Here is a 20,335-nt window from a genome sequence, read left to right as displayed (position 1 = left end):
TAATGTCACAGAATAACCCCAACTGTAACTAATTTAATTAAGACTTGATCCTTGAATACAAAATCACTCCTTTTCACCAAATCATGATGCTCACTGACCTACAGGAGAGAAAACAGGCAACACAGACAGGGAACCATTCTCTGTCATTTAACCCTTTTGTTTATTCAGCTACAAGGGAAATATATTACTAGTGTAATTCTCATGAGAACCTTTTTAACATAAACAGAGGAGTAACTCCAGGTAGCCACATGAAACTACTATTTTACACAAAAAGATTATGTTTCACAGTTGTTTCCATTAGGCTTTCAAAGTTTCAAAGATATGTAGACCTCTCCCAGTCTACATTGTATATCTGAAGTTTAGGAGTTGATTGTGTTTTAAACTGAGCTGACAACTAAGCCCCACACAGCCTCTCAGTCAGTTCTCCCCATGATGGGATGGCAGAAGAGATTCAGAAGAGTAAAAGTGATAAAACTTGTGGTTTGAGATAAACAGAGTTTTCTAGGTAGAGTTGTAGAAGTTGTGCATCTGAGCAAAGCAAAACAATTCATTCAGTGCTTCCCATGAACAGGCAGGTGTTCAGCCACCTTCAGGAAAGCCAGGCTCCATCACATGTAACAGCTGGGAGGACAGAGGCCATCCCTCTGAATGCCCTGCCCTTCCTTCCTCCCTCCCTCATCGTTTTGTGCTCAGCACAATGCCCTGTGGCATAGGATAGATACCCCTTGGGTTTGTTGGGATCAACTGTTCCTGCTGTGTCCCCTCCCAACCCCTGCGCCCCCAGCCCTCCCAGGTGGGATGGGGTGAGGAGCAGAAAAGGCCTTCATGCTGTATGTAAGCATTTGTAAGCACTGCTCAGCAGCATCAGAAACATCCCTGTGTTATCAACGCTGCTTCTAGCACAAATCCAAAGCATATCCCATATTAGTACTGTAAAGAACATTAACTCTGTCCCAGCTTAAACCAGCACAGAGTTAAAATGACACAATGTCACACTGAGCTCTAGAAAGCTGATGACTAGTGCTCTGATGATTCATTTGGCTTATGAGGGAGGAGAGCAAAAAGAGAGAAGCAAGAGGCTGACTCGGCCTAAAATGGAACTCACAAAATGCTCAGAGGCTTCTTGAACAGCATACATCAACCTGCAAGCTAATATGGCACCTACTGATTCTGCAGTTGAACCCTTCTCTCTGGGTTCATGCACTTTTTTCAACCTGAGCAACTGGCTGATTTTTTAGGTCAGCTTTACCTCTAATCTTTTATTTTAAACAAGATAGATGTGTTTAGGAGGTGCCTGACCTGATAGGGTGTGTGAGCACCTGAAATGGCTGAAATGCCTCATCTTTGGCACTTGGTCTCAAAGAAATGTGCCCACAAGGTGAGTGCAACACCATGAGCCACTCACATGGAGCAGTGCTCATGTGCAGCCTTTGAATCACTTGAGCTGCCCAAGAGAGTGGGTTTTGGAGAGCACTGGGAATGATCCACTGGGGCAATGAGATTCACCTACCTGCCTGTGTAGGATTCTTCACTCTTCAAATTCTCACTGCATATAGTCCTGTTGACCTTTTGTTGAGCTTTTAATTTTATTACATACAGTCACACCTATGTTTTTTGAGGAAGAGATTTAAATTGCAGATTAAAAAAAAAAACAGAACAGGGATCTTTAAAGTGTGTCTAACTTCACCTTCAGAACCAAACACTTCTTTCTTTTTAATATGCCGAATACAAGTAATTTGCTGTTCATCTTATACCCATCTAAAAGTTTAGGAGGACATGAATTAACACAGGAGAGACAAATGTGTAAATAGACTTTAATAAAATGAATTGAGAAAAAATGATGTACCTTCCTCAAATGGGCATCCAGACTCCTAATATTTTTCACCAAGCTACCATGCAATTCATTGGATTGAACTAGGTAAATGTCCATTTACTGTTCTTCAGATATCTCACAATCTGATTTTTGAGAAACAGAAAGATGTTTAAAAAAATCTTAAAGATGTTTAAAAAGCATCTTTAAAACATTAAAGATGTGTAAAAAACTCCAAATATCAAAATAGTTATTTCTCACTTGCTGCCTGTTTCTGTTTTATGTTGTGTTTACTGCCACTGTGCTGAGATTTCCATATTCAAAAATCACTTTTCTCGTGGTTCCATTGACTGCAATTGTATATTTAAATGTACCCATCACAAAATAATTCTCTCTAGGACTGACAAACACTATATTCTCCTTTGACTCTGGGTAAATTCCTGACTCTGTTCTCTATGTAGTGTCTGATAGTGAGCAAATGCATTTTTCAGGTACTTGTTCTCATGCATGGCCAGCTATTAGGAGATTGTTCAGTGAAAGCTGTTTTGTGTCTTTTTTTTTCTCCCAACCATCTAAGTTCCATATATTTAAGTTCCAGAGGACAGCAAAGCACTTAGATTGTATATTGTAAACATAAGCCATTAATTTCTGACCTTGCTGTTGGCTGCAGTGGCAATTGTGAATGATAATGAAAAGGATAATTATATTCCAGCTGTAATACTTAGATTGCATTGTTTTTACAACAGATTGCATATGTCTTAGTTTCTACTCTGATGAAGGAAAAAGTCTTATTAGACAAAAATATTGTGGATAGTTTCTTCTACTCTGACATAAATATTTTTTTTGCTGTATAAATAGTTAAAATATGCAATTTGCAGCCATTTAATTTAAATATGATATTTTTATAAATATATAGTAATTGAATACATATGTATTTCAGTACTTAAATGATGTTTTGCAATTCATTAGATTCTGAAAAGTGCTCTGTTGGTGTAGTTCTCTTCCACTCAGATCAAAGGCATCATTTCCTAAGCAAAAGTGTTAGTAGACTTATTTTGAAAACCCATTTAGTAACTAATGTAAATGACATGCATCATATGCTAATCTCCTGGTTGCTTTATTTATAGATTAAAAATTAGAACAGAAAAGAATTATCTAACATGGCCCTTAAATACACATTTTTTTTGAAAGATGACATAAAAAATACAGTCCAAAATATTTTAAAGCAATCACCATCCTTTTTCTTTGAATGAAAGTATTTTGCTCTTTTTTTCTAACTTTATGCAGTCTAAATATCAGCAGGTCATATTATGCATAGATTTGTACCTGTGAGAGTGTGTGCTCACCCTCCCACCCCCCCCCCAAATTTTGAGGGATGACAAATACTGGGGTCCTTTCTGTTCGCAATTGTTTTGGCTTTTGATACAATTGCTTAGTAGAGAATAATCTCTCTGCAGCAGTCTGGATGAGGAAATTAAGCTTCCAAGTTCCAGGTTTAAGCACTGGGTTTGATGAAACAAGCTCTTTAGGAGGATTTGAGTTATCAAGGCTGCTGTGATTGATCCCTATGATCTTCTGACCAGTGCCACAGTCCCACATCTCACCCTGCCTCAGCAGTGCAGAGCCCAGGTGTGGTGCCAGGGCAGGGTGGGTGGTGCTCCAAGGAACCAGTGGCACCTGCCAAATGGATGGCTGGGATGCTCCCTGTGCCACAGCCCTGCTGTCTGCTGGAGGTCTGCCATCTTCATGCCTAAGCTTAGCTTCTGTGGGCAGATGCCTATGTCTGCAAGGTATTTTGTATTAGATAAAGTAGAGCCCAAACCAGCTGCCAGCTGCTCTCTGCCCAGATTGCTCCTTATCCTGAATCAGATCACCAGGCAGTGAGAGGGATCTCAGTTCATTTCATTTTAAGTCAAGGACTCAAAGGTGAGACCTGAATTCAAGCTTTCAAAGTCTACTTCCCACTTCAGGGAAGCCTCAACAGGTTAGTCAAGAGGATGAATGCACAAACCTGTGTTGTCATTATAGTACAAGAGTTCTATTGTCATTACATTGCAAATGTTCCATATTGCTAGAGGTTCATACCTCCTTGATGTTTCTCGTAGGCAGCTCCTCTAGGCACTGACTCTTCCTTTTCCTTACAGCAGCCAACTGACTCCAGGTCCCCTCAGCCAACCAATCGACTCTTTTATAGCACTCTTCTGATTGGCTACAGCTGTGGTCTGTTAACATCAGGCCTGCTCCTAATCCTTAATAAGTGGCTCAGCTGCAACTCTTTAGGGGCAAGATTACTTTCTATACCACCTTCATTTACTTATGTTCTATCCCCCTACAAACCTGTGTTTGTGATGTGTTGTCCTCACCTCTGCTATTGCAAGGTTAATAGCTATCTCGTCAGCAAGACAGTTCCAGATTTTGGCACCTTTTTTGTCTGCTAGCAGCTACTCTTCACCCAACATGGTGCAGTGGTTCAGCTCCACTATCCTCACCCAATATGGTGCAGTGGTACAGCTCCCCTGTCTTCACCCCAGCGTGGTGCAGTGGTTCAGCTCCCCTGTCTTCACCCCAATGTGGTGCAGTGGTTCAGCTCCCCTGTCTTCACCCCAACGTGGTGCAGTGGTACAGCTCCACTATCCTCACCCAACATGGTGCAGTGGTTCAGCTCCCCTGTCTTCACCCCAACATGGTGCAGTGGTTCAGCTCCACTGTCCTCACCCAACGTGGTGCAGTGGTTCAGCTCCCCTGTCTTCACCTCAACATGGTGCAGTGGTTCAGCTCCCCTGTCTTCACCCCAATGTGGTGCAGTGGTTCAGCTCCCCTGTCTTCACCCCAACGTGGTGCAGTGGTACAGCTCCACTATCCTCACCCAACATGGTGCAGTGGTTCAGCTCCCCTGTCTTCACCCCAACATGGTGCAGTGGTTCAGCTCCACTGTCCTCACCCAACATGGTGCAGTGGTACAGCTCCACTATCCTCACCCAACATGGTGCAGTGGTTCAGCTCCCCTGTCTTCACCCCAACATGGTGCAGTGGTTCAGCTCCACTGTCCTCACCCAACGTGGTGCAGTGGTACAGCTCCACTGTCCTCACCCAACATGGTGCAGTGGTACAGCTCCACTGTCCTCACCCAACGTGGTGCAGTGGTTCAGCTCCACTGTCCTCACCCAACGTGGTGCAGTGGTTCAGCTCCACTGTCCTCACCCAACGTGGTGCAGTGGTTCAGCTCCCCTGTCTTCACCTCAACATGGTGCAGTGGTACAGCTCCACTGTCCTCACCCAACACGGTGCAGTGGTTCAGCTCCCCTGTCTTCACCTCAACATGGTGCAGTGGTATAGCTCCACTATCCTCACCCAGCATGGTGCAGTGGTACAGCTGCACTAAAGGCAGGCAGTCGGCTTCTGCAGCCGCCCATGGTGCCAGGCTAGCCCAGTGCTCTGGGGACTCCTCATACAGCAGAAGTAGGGAGATTATTTTTGTTTATGTAAGTGTTTAGGTAAGTGTGTACCCTAACCAGAGTCTGTAAGAGTCTATGCAGGCCTTATAACAGGCTCCATCATCTCTTTTCCTAGACATATTCTGAGAGCAGTTGGACTGCAGGGTGCCGCTCAGCCCTGGTTCATCTTGTCCATCTTCCCTTGAGGATGCCCATTGTCTCTGCCTGCCCTGAGGCAGGAGCTGCTGGGGCCCAGTGAAAGCAGCCTGGGCTGTCCTGAGTGGCTTTTGAAACAGTGACAGCCAGAGGAGGTGTCAGGTCCTGGAGCCTGACTTGCCCTGGAGATACAGACTGGTACAAACACCTTGAACAAACCTGGCAGTCTTGGGCATCACTGACAAAGTCACAGAATGGTCAATGGTCAAAATGTCTCTCATTTTCTGTTTAAACCACTTATACCTCAGTAATTTTTGGACTAAATTCATTGAACAGGAGAACTGTAAAATGACATGACAGGGAATTGAGCTCAAATATGCAGTATCTATACCACAGGAGGAACAACACTATGGAAGTAATTGAATTTACTGACTTCAGTGACATTTTATAATGTATCCTTCTAATTAATCTGTATACAACACATGAATTTTGAAGAGCTAGAAACTGAGTCTAAAATATTAATATATATATAAAGAAAATACTTAGGTGGTATCTTTTTTTCTGAAATATTTAGCCTCTGTGACTAATGGTTTTATTACATTTTTAGGCTTTGTTGCTAGTAAGAAAAATGCTTAATTTTAAAACACTATTGTTTTTATTGATGATACAGGTGCACCACTGAGGTGCAGCCTATATGTATTCATGTTTGATTTTGAATAGCATAAATGTATATTGATCCAATCAAATACTGTGCATAAAAGGAAACTACATAAATATTGCATTGCATGTCAAAGGCCTTTTAGTTTTGGTACAATAAGTATCTTTCCACTATTACCAGGAGGAGTAGGTATTAGCTCCCAACAATGCTAGTATTTTTCAACATTTTATGTTCAACAAAGGAAGAGAAAAGGTTTCTGGATGTGAATCTGAACTTACGTTTCAGCTGTTGTAAATGCTCTTAACAGTGTGATTTTTCTTTATGCTGTGTGAAGCTTAGCTCCGTATCTCAGCTCTTTGTATAACCATTGCAACAGAGGTTGAAGATGAAATAATGATAATATGGTACTTGAAATAAAGTGATTTTGCTAACACACCAGTGAACATTATCCATTTATACAGAAATAGTATTTTAACTTCTGCTGAGTTTACTCCATAGCTTGATGAAATAGTTTCTTGCTTGGGAAGGAAATGTGCCTGTCTACTTTAGGCTGGTCAGTGAGGAAAAGATTTCACTTTCTGTAGCTTAGAGTAGTGCTTTTGGCATTGTCTCTGTGATCCAGGAACATGGTGTTAGATGGTATTAAGACCTACATCCAGTAAGTTGGAAAGTAGGATGGCATAAAAGACAAGTGAGTCAATTGCCTTGTACTGTAAGAAATACTGAAAATATTTCTTGTGACCTAACCATGACTTCTCATGACCTTGTTTTGACACCATGACTCAATGACACAATTTTATCCCCATGAGAAGTGGATTATTAACTTCCTGTGGGCCGAAAAACTGGAGAAGAAATAAGGTTATTTGTGGTTGTTTATTTCATTCTCTTTCTGACACTTTTCTGCCTGATGATTCTTCCTAGTGCCTGGAGCCCTGCAAAGAGTCCTGGGACCTGAAGAAAAACCATTGCCAAAGCTTCTGTGAGGTAGGTCAGCCCAAGGGCACACTTTCTCACTTTGTTCTAGCAGCCTCTTTAATTTAAATTATTGGCTTCAAGGAGACAGCTGAAAACCACTGTTTTTGCAGCATTTGCCTTTATTTGAAAGGATACACATTTAAGAATGTAGCCATATTAATTTTGAATTAAAAAAGAGGTTTTTTCTGACCAAATTATTTATCTGGACTTGTAAAGACTCAATCCAGTCACACAGCATCTCTCAGAAGGTGCTCTGACATCCCTCCTCTAAGATGCTATTTCTACCACTTGTCCTTCTATCTTTTCTTACCATCTGTAAGGAAGACAATCTTTGTTTAAAAGATAAAATGTTATTGTGTGAAAAATCCTTGTGCAGGATAGCTAGCACAGATGATTATGTGTAAGTCAGTCTGATTTATAGAAGAGTAGTTCCCCAGGAGTAACTGGATTGAAGTTCAGAAGACTAATATCAAAATATGGAATTATTCAAGAGCAAATGTTTTGAAAACTATTTTTGAACCATCTATCAGTATAATCTGTGAAGCAGCAAACCTGAATCAGTCAAACTAGAACAAAGAAGGAGATTTTTTATTGGATTTGAAACATGGCTCTGAGTTGGTGGAAGTGATCTGTTGCAGTTCTTAAGTGGTTTTTAGTTCAAAATGGAAGTATCAGCTCAATAGAAACTTGCCTTATCATAAAAAAGGTTCAAATATATTCAAGTCTATGGAAGTGAGTTCTTAGGAAGATTTTAATATTTTCCTATAAAAAACCAGAAATTACCTTAATTACCTTACTTGATATATTGATCTTACTGGTACAGAGATTTAACTCCTTCTCTTTACTGTGGTCACTTTTTTCTGGTATCAGAGAATGTCCTACATTTAAATTATTTTAAGCATCATGGACATGATTAGAAAAAGCTGTAATTTCAACTAAAAAAATGTTAGAAGCAGCAATGTGTTAATAGGGATTACTAAATTACTGATCTATGTAGTTACCACAGACGACAAAATAAAAGTTTCTCATGAAAACCAAGCCTTGCAAGAATTTTTTATCTCAGATTATTTGCTATTTTCGAATATACAAAATTCTAGAGTACTGTAAAAAAGCAGTTTCAGTGGATCTAATTTGTGTTGTTCTTGTATATCTCTCTTCACTCAGACTATATGTTTGCAGATATGGGTGAAAATTTGTATAAAATTGGTTTAAAAGGAAAACATTTGTAGAACACTGTTCTATTGTAGTTAAAAACAGTGAGCATCCTTCTTTGATTAGTGTTTTGTGGTCAAAGCTAAATTTAGAACTTCAAAGGCCCATAATGAGGAGCAGCACATTTAGCAGCTAACTGAAAAATGAGCTGTGAAATAGGGTGAGGAGGAGAAGCCTTGAGGACGTATTATGCCTCAGGGAGCTATAACATTTTTAATTAAGTAGCTGCAAATTTGTGATGTTTTAGGATTTGAAATTAGCTTCAAACACAAAAGCCCGGGACCACTTTCCTTTATCTCAGACTCATGCATACTCCATAGACATTGATTGAGTGAAAGGAGGCTGTTTTGCTGTGAGAGTGTTTTCAATCTTTTTTCGTTTTGTAAAAAATCTGGAAGCAACAATTTAGCTTTGTGTTTCTCAAAGTTCCTGCTTCATGTGTTACTTCTTATTTACCAAATGAGTGTATTACTCAATGGTAAAGGGAACCTTATGTCTGATGGACAATTTATCTGATTCCCTGTTTCTGTTTTTGGCTTGGTTTTTTTGGGGTTTTTTTTTTTGTTTGTTTTTTTTTTTGTTGTTTTTTTTTTTCCCCCTATAAACTTAGTTTCCTACTCATTTAGCTTTTTAATTGGTTAATCATGGCATCAGGTGCATTCCAATGTGGGGAACAGCAGGAGTGCATGTCCAAGAGTCATTGGGGTCTGTAGGAGGCAAAGAGACTGCTCATTTTTGCAGCATTTTGGCTGGTTAAAGCCTGTAACACCCAAATCCATGCCTGAAAGCTTGGTTCAAAATCCTGGACTGTTCTGTATGAAAAATGGGAGAGGTAATGTAGGGGTACATTCTTGTGCCAGAGCGACTTTAGAGAAGTTTGTGAAACACCTGGGCCTCTGCAATAGCCAAGGCTTCCTCATTCCATCAGAGATATGAGAAGAGTAAAAAACAAGAAAGTAAAGCATTTGAATATGGAAGAAGTTTCAGAAGTTCCGTGGCTATCTGGATATAGAGAGTGGGTTGTAACTCCTGTGTAGGCTCAGGAACCTGTAAATCAGATCTGTCAGGATGGAATGTTTTTGGTTGCTCTGGTATGGCAGGGCCAGCTGCAGACAATGCCAGTTACATGCTGCAGTCATTCTGAGGCAATCGCTTCAGCTGCTTCTGCACCAAACTAAACAAAGAGGACATGTAATTTCCATGTCACACACCATATTCTCCCAGGGTTGTAGAAGCTATTTTAAATACTGTTTTAAGTGGACCTTGCAAACCTCTGGGTGTAACATATGCTGTAAAATGTGCATTGAAGCATCTTCTTAAATATCTAGGACTAGATTTCTCAAGTAAGTAGCATTCACTTTGATATTTATTCAATATCTTTAAAGCTTATTTTAATTTTTATTTTCTGCTGATCATTTTATCATAAATGCAGTTCCAGTTCCATGAAGAATTATACAATTACTAATATGTTGGCAAGAACATAAAGATGCTGCCAAATCTTCTCTTAGCCAACTTAGTTCAAACAGTATAATGAAACAAGATTTCTCTTATTTATCTAGAATGGCATTACATCAGATATTGTGGGGAAAGTGTTGTAAAGTACTGAGGAAAGAATGTGGGGTAGTCCAAAAACAGCAGACTGTCTGACCATTGCTTCCCCTTTGTTTTGGGAGTGTTTTTAATCTGTCATTGAGCAACTTTATAGCCAGTCAATGTGAGGAAAACAAGGGAAAGCTGGCAGATATAAACAACACAGTTCCATTAAATATGGTGGTCTTACTTGAGGGAATTCATCATTCTGTACTTGCAATTCTTTTTCAGAAGTGGCTTATATATATAAATATTCAGGGATAGTCTTGCAAGTCTTGCAAAAGCTGGAAATCTGAATAATCCTTTAGGAGGTCTTGGGAAATTTATAACATTTTTTTTTATGGAGTTTGGTTGGGTTTTTTGGTTGGTTTTTTTTTTTTTTTTTTTTTCCTGTTGAAAACGTACTTTTCTTCTGTTTTCCTTTTAGCCTCTTTTCCCCAAGAAGAATTATGAATGCCTAACTAGCTGTGAATTCCTTAAGTACGTCCTGTCTGTGAAGCAAGGGGACTGCCCAGCACCTGAGAAGGCCAGTGGTTTTGCAGCTGCCTGTGTTGAAAGCTGTGAAGCTGATATTGAATGTTCTGGAGTGAAGAAATGCTGTTCCAATGGATGTGGTCACACCTGCCAAATTCCAAAAAATCTCTATAAAGGTAGAGATTATTAATATGTACTCATACTGGGCTAACAACTTCAGGCCATAGTGAAGTCTCCTAGTAAACCAGGACTCCTATTTGCTGGGAGTTTGTATGGATGGGAGGAAAAAGGAGAGGTACCTGTAGAGATGTGGCTGCATAGTGAAAGGGTGGAAAACCAGTGAGAAATGTTGCTTAAATTTCTGATTTTTTTCCCGCTTGTGAAGCTCATGTCTGGAAATCTGTGGAATGTAAGATCAAACTTTGTCAGTTTAGGTGAAATCTCACTTAATTTGGTGCCAATAAGAGAGAATGCAGGAGGAAAATATTTAATGATAAACAGTTCAGATCCTGTTAATCAGAATTAACATTTATGTCTACAAGCCAAGTAGATGGGACTACCAAGTAGGTACTGTGAAATAATCTAGTAAAAGAAAAATCAACACAGAACAACATAGTGAAAAGATTATAATATCTCCATACAGATATATATTAAATCATTATCTGAATCTAAGGCAATCTTATTCAAAAATTTTTGAGTCTTGAGATTCTGTGAATAAGCCTTTTCTTTGACATCCTTCAAAAAGAACATATAAGGTAAGAAAATTTTTGCTTAGACAAATTCCAGAGTTTAATTTACTGGAATTTAAAAAAGCTTTATACACTTAAATATTTGAAAAATATTCTCCTAATGCAGAAAGATAAGCATTTGTGAAGAGAATATTCTTTTACCACACGGTGGTTGGTGTTTTTGTACAAGAATCTATTCTTCTTATGTCAGTGATAAAAAATAAATATTATTCAGTAATTCAGTTATTAATCAGATAGCGTGGGCTCTCTGTGGGAGCCTAATCAGCAGAACCCTGATCTAAGCTCCAGGCTTAGGTTTGAATCCATGCTTATTTCCAAATGTGGATGGAAACGTATAAAATGGGTTAAGAAGATGGTGAATTTTTTTTTCAAGTTCATTATTTTAACTAAAATATTATAAATCTTTTTCAGTGTGTTCAGAAGGGAAACTGTCTTGTTTGCAGGATGCTTTAGAGCAGCCCCTTTAAAACTATAAGGAATTAGCACACACCAGCACATAGCACCTTTCAAAATGAAAGTTATTAAAATGGATCACTTATTTGTTTTGGTTTTTTTTGTCTTATTAAGACAAATGACCAGAGTGGTAAAGAGGCATTCATGTTGTGTGTGTAATGATTTACATGTTCAAGCTCCATGCCACAACTGCAAAGCATTCCAGTAAATATAACAACTGGGAAAGCTAAAAACAAGCAAGCAAATAAAACACGATTAGATGCTCCTGGAGCTGACACAGCCTATGACAGGCTATGATACATTCTGTAAGCACACACTGGAAGGTCTCCTCTCTTTGGCCTGATTAAATGGGAGCAGAACTAACCTTCCCTAACATCTTATCACCGATCTGCAGGAGGTGCTGGCTTGTAAGAGCATATATGTCTTGCAGAGGAAGGGCAAGCTCAATACCCTACTGCCTTCTCAGCTGATGAATTCAGCTAATTAGCCTCTTCAACCTGTCTTACTGCAACAAAAGACAAATAGAAGTGGAGCAGCCTCGCTATTCATTTCCTCCAGGGGTAAATGACCTTCCTGTCACTAAGGAAGAGCAAACTCTGCAAGCATGACTAAGATCTAGTGAATAAGTTCAGTACTTATTCTTATCATTTTGACAGCACTCACAGCTTGAAAATGAACTCAGATTGAATCTAAGAGTCTGCAGAAGTTTCCATAGTTTTACTGTTGATCAAGTGCTGGAGATTAGTTACAACAGTAGATATAAAATTCCTGTCTGATTTGCTGGATTACCAAACTGAATTTCTCCTCTAGTACTGAGTGCTAAAGTCCAATCCTAAAAAAAATGTTAATGTAAGTGCACTGCCACCAAAGACACATTACAAATGTTTTTGGATTAATGTAACAAGTACATTTGCATCTCTGTTGGGAATATTACTAATTGGTTATGTAGTCTTCACATATTTATATCCCTTTAGGGGAGATACCAAATGTTCTCTCCTACTCTTCTATCACTGGCCTCATCCCCCATCTTTACACTGTCTCAACTACTGAAGGACTTGAGAAAGTGTCTCTGCAAATCTGTGTAGAAAAAGGTAAATTGTGAAGGGAAGATTTGGAAATTCACAGGGTCTGACGATGTGGCAAGATTATAGTAGGATAACTGGGGTCAGATGGTCACCCACAGTTTTATGACTCTTCATGCTTAAAGCTAAACAGTTTTGTATTATAAACATAGTGTACAGTTTTAAATGTGCTCATTTCTGAGTGCTTGCAGAACTGTGTTTCCAATTGTGTTGATGCTATGGATGTACCCTTTACAAGGCACTCCAATGGAAACATTTTGAATTCTGGGGGAACCAATGTTTAAGATACAGCTTTTCATGACAGACCAATGTGCAGTTAATTTTCATGGCACTGAGATGCATGTGCTGTTTGAAAGACACCTTTAGAACTATTTTTCCTGGACTCTGCTATGGCACACATACAGTGATCGGTAATTTGAATTATTTGGTTAAGCACTGCAGACTTTGGACTAATGCAAACTTTGGAGCACTGCAGACTGAGAGCTAATTTGTTCCAGCACGAAAAAAGGGGCTGACCATTTACATAGTAAAAAAGACACATTGAAGAGTAATTGAATCTTCACATCTGGATATTAAACTGATGGTGCTGGTTCCACAGAAGTATTTTAAAGTGCACTTGTGCCGTGCTCTCATTGTTTGTGCTGCCGTGCTCCATCTGCACACGATTACATAACACTGAGATCCTTGCAATCAAGTGAATCCAACTGCCCCTAATGCAAAGCAGATGGAAGTTTTCTGCACATGCAAATTGTGGGATTATTGTGTATCATAACTAAAGAAGGATTTGCAAATGTGGAAATCCAAAGTCATGTTCATTATGTTAGACTAAGACATTAGGCTATTGAAGGATATCCAGGGTCTAAACTGCTATGATAGCCACATTTAGGTACTGTATTTTTTTCCAGGTGGATTTTAGGTTTCTTGAAGATCTACAAGATGATTTTCATTTACTTTTAGGTCCTTGTATACTCAGGTTTATAAGAACACCCCTTAAAATGTAAAAGTGGTTTGTTCACTTGAGGAAATTTTGGTACTAAGTCATCTGTGGCAGACTGAGTAGCAAACAATTTCTCTAACCAATACATGCAGGTGGCCTTATGTGGACAGTCATTGAAACAACAAAATAACTAAAGTGCATATGATAGCTTGCTAAGAAGGTTTATATGTAAACACACAGAGATCTTATTTGTGACATATCCTCAAGTGAATAAAAAAGGCTGCACACTAAAATACAAATATTCCTGATGTGTGTCTGGAGAAATGTAGATAACACTTGATTTGTTGATTTAATCAAAAGATGTCCAATTTGAAGAGTTGTTTTTTCCTTCAAGCTACTGCAGATGTTTTCAAAAAGGTGATATTACTGGCAGTATAACAACATAAATAAGCATCTTCTGGTGTCACTGTGTAATGAGAAATTAAGGTAATATTTTAGAAATATATCTTTTTTCTCTGAAATGCAACAATTTGACAATATAAGTAACATATCTATTCCAAGATGTCTTGGAATTACCTTTCCTAGCTCTTTAGGGAAGAGTGGAGAGGGACACAGCATGTAGTACAGCTGCCACATGTGAGTCAGTAAGATCATGCAGCCACGGAGAAGCAAACAGCTTTTTAAAGTACATCAGACTAATGTCAGATGTATGAAATAATCACACTTCACTGGTCTGCACTGCTAAGAGCTTAGACACAGTCTGTGTCCAGTTTTAGGTTTGACTCTGGAGAAGGGCTCAAAGCTGGAGAATCTCCAGAGGCAACTGCAAGAGTAAACAGAGGTCTAAGAATACTGAAATTAAAGGGAAATGGAGTGCACTGTGGTTATTAGACTGAAGAAGAAAGCATTCAGAAGCATGATAAAAGTCTTGTGGTACATGGAAAGCTTCTCCCCAGATAACAGAGAGAATTTCCCCATGATCCACAAACATCTTGGACCACTTCTGAGTTTATGATGCGCTGAGGAGACTAAACAAGGCAGTGACAAAACTTTCTTGTAGCAAGGATAGACAAGTAGTGAAATAGACTACGTGATGCTATGGAAATTTTGTTATTAAATGTGTTTAAGGATAAATTGGGTGAAAAACTGAACATTAGGTACAGCTGAATCTGCTTGGGAACAAAGGGGTCTTTCTCCCAGTTATATTGGGCAAATGTTCTCTGTAAAGTCAGTTTTAGTTTACAACTTTCATGTCCTTCAGTTTTTTAATGAAATAAAGAAATAATTTTGAAGATTTTTTTTAAAACAAATTTTCATGTTAACAGAGATGGGTTAGCTAGGAACAGTCCTGAAACTTCCATGCTTATCATTCCTCCCTTTTTGGCATTTTCTCTTTGCAAACAATCTTTTTTCAATTATTTTTTATACAGCTTCATCTACAAATGGCTTAAGCATATCTTGTAAATTACTCATTTATTTTTATCTGTGTGTTCCTACTACAGGTGTTCCACTGAAACCCCGAAAAGAATTAAAATTCATAGAACATCAGTCTGGAGACCTGGAGGTGAAGTGGTCTTCAAAATTCAATATTTCCATTGAGCCTGTGATCTATGTTGTTCAGAGGAGGTGGAATCAAGGGATCCATCCAAGTGAGGATGATGCTACAAACTGGCAAACTGTGGCACAGGTTAGTTCTTTGTAAGCAATGTGGATCTGGTCTCAGAATGTCACAAATCTCTTGAAAATGTAGAATTAGAGAGCAAAATCCATTCAAGGAAGCACATTAGGGACATAGTCCTTCTGAGTTTAGTGGGACTCATTGCACAGTGTCCAAGGCATGGCTTGATTCTTGTCAAAAGTTAAAAACCCAGCTGGTGAAAAGGCTATTTATTTAAAAAAAACCCAAAAAAACCAACCAAAAACAAAACAAAAAAACCCCAGAGTACAAAAAATTTACTAAAACCTTTATTCTTTGTAAACTTCTTTTTCTCAGGTGTGACCCTCCCAATTCAGAAAAGTCTATGATGTCATGCTCTTATCACTCAGTGCAATCCAGACTAAAAATGTAAGATTCATGAGCAAATGTTTCTTAATGAGAAGCAGCCAACAGAGCATAAATTTTCACTTAGTTTCTTCCCAGTTTCAATCTGTTTTTTACCATGCTGACAGTCCACCTGGATGGCAGAGTTCCAATCGTTTATCTTACTGCTTCACCCTTATCCCTGCTGACAAGAAAAATAAAATGCTGATTTTGAAAAGATCTGCAAAATATCATTATAGCTAGGAAAAAAAAGGAAAGAGAGAATAAGTAGAACCATCCACAAAATAGAGTAGGGGATTTAAATTCTGTGACAATTTGTGCTCATTCTCAATTCAGATTGTGTTGGAAAATGCTGTCTTACAAAAACATGAAGCTTGTGAGGCTGAACACTCAGAACTGAATTTCTTAGTTTCAGCATGGTGCTAGAGGGAGCTGTCACTATGTTATAATCTTGCTCAAGAAAAGCCCCCTGCAGCAGACCCTGGCAGGAAACCTTGCTTGTGCAAGCCCATGAGAGCATGTCCAAAACTGATCAAGTTACAGTGGCTTATGATCTCTCAGTTGAGGTGCAGGTCCTGAACCTGCATTCTCCATTCCAGGAAACAACCTCCTGCCTTTGTTGCAAGGAAAACAGCAAGTAGTAAAAACGTGCCAGATCTGAATTACTCCTCACTGTTACTGAACCATGTGTCTGTGATAGACTGTAGAAGCTCAGCTGCTGTGGCTGGTGAATCCAGGCTGCAAAGGGAGCACAGTGCTCTGCTATTTCTCATCCCAGACCTCATGCACATTTCTGGGAACATTCACTATAGATGCTCCACAGTAGCTGAACATACATGACCCCTTGCCTTGCAGTGGATCTGCAGGAGAGTGTTTCAGAAACACTGTTCCTGTGCAATAAGAGCAATAAGAAGCCTGACAGCTGCCTTTCCTGGGGTCTGGTGAATGCAGGCAGAAGGGACTGAGTTAATCACTGTGGCAGGAGAAGCCTCCTCAGACTGACATCTTTCTGACAACTTCACTGTCCCTTCTGCATCACAGGAGACACGAATTTGATTGTGTGGTGGACCCCACTGGGGATGTCAGTTCAAAGCACGCTTCAGGATGCCTGACTGGCTTTGTGAACTGTGTTTACCTTATGGGACATGCAGGCTGGGCACCCTTGAGGGGTGCTAGTAATCAGAATTTGTGTCTTTAGAGAGTAGTGTACCTCTTCCTATGGTGTTTGTAGTTTTAGACATCCCACCAGGCAATCAAATTTGTTTGGCCAAATGTGATAGAATTTATTTTTCAATATCAGCAGCAAGGATGGATATCCAGTTTGACTCCAGTGATTGTGTGCACAGCCTCCAGGCTTTCCTTGTCTGTGTAACTGAGATGTTTTTCTTGTATGATTCCAAAACACTGAGGTATGAGCCCTTAATTATAGGCAAAGGCTGAGAAGAGCTGAGCCATTTAGCTAAAAATTCCTAGAGCATCTCTGTCCAGAGGAGATGATTCTGGCTGTTGTTTTACTCTGCAACTTAAGGTAGAGACTGTGGAAAGAGTAATCAAAGATCAAAAAAGCTGTGGGTGAGGATCTGAATTTCTCTATGTTTGTACCCATATGTAGCATAAACAAAGTTATTGTTTGCATCTTCTTATAAGAAATTTCATAATATTTCATCAGAGTTACTCTCTAATATTTTTTGTATGTCCAAGAACAAATGGGGTTATAATTTTCGATAAATTTAAGGGGCTTAACTTTTAAAAAAAACTTGCTGTATTCTGTTGCCCTCAGAGGAGCTAATTTGCAAGTAATTTCTCATTTTTGACACAAATTTTTACTTTGTTTTGAAACAATAATTTTGAAAAAGTTTGTTTATTTTTGTGCCATGTTTTTTGTATCATCTTTATGTTTTCTTTTTAAGGAAGAAGGCACAATCTATTAGTATACTATTTTGCTCTCCAATTATATAGGAAAGCAAACACATTGAAAACAATTCTAGTTATTTCTCACTTCTGGAGGAAGGGATTTTAATGTAGTTTTTTCACTGCGTATTTTGGGGAAAATTTGATATGATTAACCATTTGACTAATTTCCATTGGTGAATATAAAAACTATGGTAACTAAGATGCTAGTTGGCCAAGCTGGCTGTGATGTAGATTGTCCTAAGTGTTATGTGAAGTTTCCTACAGTACTGTAACTTAAGATTCAGCCAGCTGAGCAGGACCTGCTGCATTATCCTATGGAAATACTGCATGTCATGTGAACAGACTTACCATTCCATTTGGTACTAATTCTCTCTAAAAATAGTAGCATTATTGTTTACATTGGAAATTCAGCTATTTAATCATATTACTATAATATAATAAAGTTGATTAAAATATACCAGGCCAGTTATTTTCAGACAGAGCATGTCTGTGTTGTGTGAATGGATGTAATGTGTACACACACACATATATACATGTATATACATATGGGCAGACAGTGATGAAGTACATTTATTAGTCTAGTCCATTACTAAAACAAATAAGGGACAGTATTTACTGATAGATTGATTGTGACAGACCTTAGTGCTTCACCTTGCAATTGTCTAAACTCTGTGGACAGCTAATCTTTGAAAATGAAGCTTCTGAAACACCTAAAATTCTGGTTCTGAGGATCACAAGGAAGTTCTCAGCCCATGACAGTGAGAAATACCTGCTGGACCTAACCACCAGTCCTGTACACTAAAGGTTTCTTTCTCCATCTCCCAGGGGGGGCTTGCTTTGGTAAGCAGAGAAATGAGCCCACCTTGTGTGGGATTGTATTCACATGAAGTAGGGCAGGTCTGCTGTCCTTTGTTAGAGTAGTGGATACAATACTCAGAATTTCTTTTCTATCAGAGGAAATAGAAACTCAGCTTTTCTGATACCCTAGGTGGTATCCCTTCACTTTTTGAAATGCAAATTCTTTTGTCACTGTGTTGTTTCCAAAGGTGTAGAGCTGTGAACTCAGCAGGGTAAGGCTGTACTCTCCTATTTCTATTAAACATTTGTGCTACAGAGAGGAGTCCAGGATTCATAGTGGAGAATGAGCACAGTGAAACAGTCCATTGATTACTGTAATCCTTGGATAGAGTCCTCTGTACAAGTCTTTGCTGTGAAGAGTTCTTTGCACCAATTTTTAACATACATACATAACATATATTCACTGTTTGGAGTGTTGACACAAGAATCCCACCTGAATGGTCAAACTGCTATGCTGCTGGGCCAGATATTCTCTTTCTTCTTCTTCCCAGTTGTAGTAAATCCCACCTTTCCCTTACAAGAAATTCTGACTTTCAGCCTTTCTTTCTCCAAGGAACAGTTTTGCATGTAAATATATATAACATGTTATAGTTCTAGATAGCATGCAACATCCAGGGTGCTAGGGAATATCTTGCCCTTGTCTCTCACACAAAGGATGGAATTGAAGATAGGTCATCCATGCTCTGGGATGCTCTTGATCATTGCTCAGTTGTAGGAGCAGCAGAGGAAGATTTCTGTAGCCATGTTGAAGACAATAACAGATAATCACCTTTTGAAGGACAGGATGAGGAGACTACTTACAGGAAAGGGCTCAGGGTTTAAACAGTTAAGAGCTGCTGGAAGAGGAGTAGAATTGTTAGTGCTTCCTAAATGGAGCAGCTCTGGGCAAGTCTTGGCCAAATTCTCACAGAAAGCCCAACCTTGTTCTGCTTTCTGGCTACTGGAGGTGGCCTGTTGTCCCTTGGACCTAAAATGAGCTCTTGAGAAGTAATGTCAAGGTATTATGTGTATTGTCCAGCTCATGTCATTAAGATTACATGCTGCTCTTATATGAAGTTGTATCCTAATGTAGTTAATAGGGATTTTCCCTTGTCTTCATTGAACTTTGCATGATACTGAGGGCAGACATGTTGGCCAGTTATTTTGTTTGAGGACTAATTTATTATTTTATTCCAAATAAAACACCTGTTAGAATTTGAAGCTACTTTCCAAACATTCATCTTATAACTAAACAATGCCAAATACATGGTAATTATAATTCTGTAATGATTTGAGTGGTGATCTTTTGTTTTTGTCTTTTATTTATGATTCTTAAAAATTCTTTAAAAGTGTTGGTTTTTTCTTTCACATTCAGACAGAATTTTAGGTGTGTGATGAAATTTAACCATTAGTTATTTGGTACCACTCAGCATAGCTTTTAGTGGGTTTAAATTAATGTGAAAAATATTGAAAGGACTCTGAATATTATGACTGCAGCTCCAAAAATACTTAAGAAGTGAGAACTAACTAAACTAAAGCAATTAAACAAAAAAAATAGTTATAGCATTAAGGTAGTGTAAGATATCTCAGCAATACTTAGTTATTTCTAGAAATTTATTAATTCTATGTAAAAGGTACTTAAAAGGTGCCAAAGTGGTTTATATCATGTTAGTTGGAGGTAGACCTCCTGCATGCCATTGAGCTTAGCAGGAGCTTGGCATACAAAATGAATTATGAAAGTAATAGGCCCAAGGCATGTTCATGAGTTGAAATAATTTTGGCATTATGGATTGACAGTTTATTTGATTTTACATTATTTCGTGGTTGCCATGGGAAACTGACACTTCTGAAATACTTTCTTTTAATCAACAGAATATGAGCTGATGCCAGTGACAAATAACTCCTTTGAGGAATTTGGGATTAAGTTTATTCAGATTATGCTTGCCTTATTACAAAGTTCAGCAAACATATTTTTAAAAGCCCAGAAGACTGTAATTAGTTATTTATGATTAA

At 38.7% G+C, this 20,335-nt stretch overlaps 1 protein-coding gene across 1 annotated transcript in view; it reads left to right on the top strand.

Annotated features, from left to right (window-relative positions):
* Positions 1–20,335, top strand: part of ANOS1 (anosmin 1) — a 132,896-nt gene that overhangs the window by 63,792 nt on the left and 48,769 nt on the right. Inside the window, exons 3-5 of the mRNA XM_066545343.1 lie at positions 6,980–7,042; positions 10,263–10,485; positions 15,033–15,217. Of these exons, the coding sequence (XP_066401440.1) occupies positions 6,980–7,042; positions 10,263–10,485; positions 15,033–15,217 (471 nt within the window). The remainder of the gene's footprint in view (positions 1–6,979; positions 7,043–10,262; positions 10,486–15,032; positions 15,218–20,335) is intronic.

The sequence above is a fragment of the Molothrus aeneus genome, chromosome 2 (genome assembly GCF_037042795.1).
Source record: "Molothrus aeneus isolate 106 chromosome 2, BPBGC_Maene_1.0, whole genome shotgun sequence".
Lineage (NCBI taxonomy): Eukaryota > Metazoa > Chordata > Aves > Passeriformes > Icteridae > Molothrus > Molothrus aeneus.
This window is presented reverse-complemented; position numbering and strand designations above follow the sequence as displayed.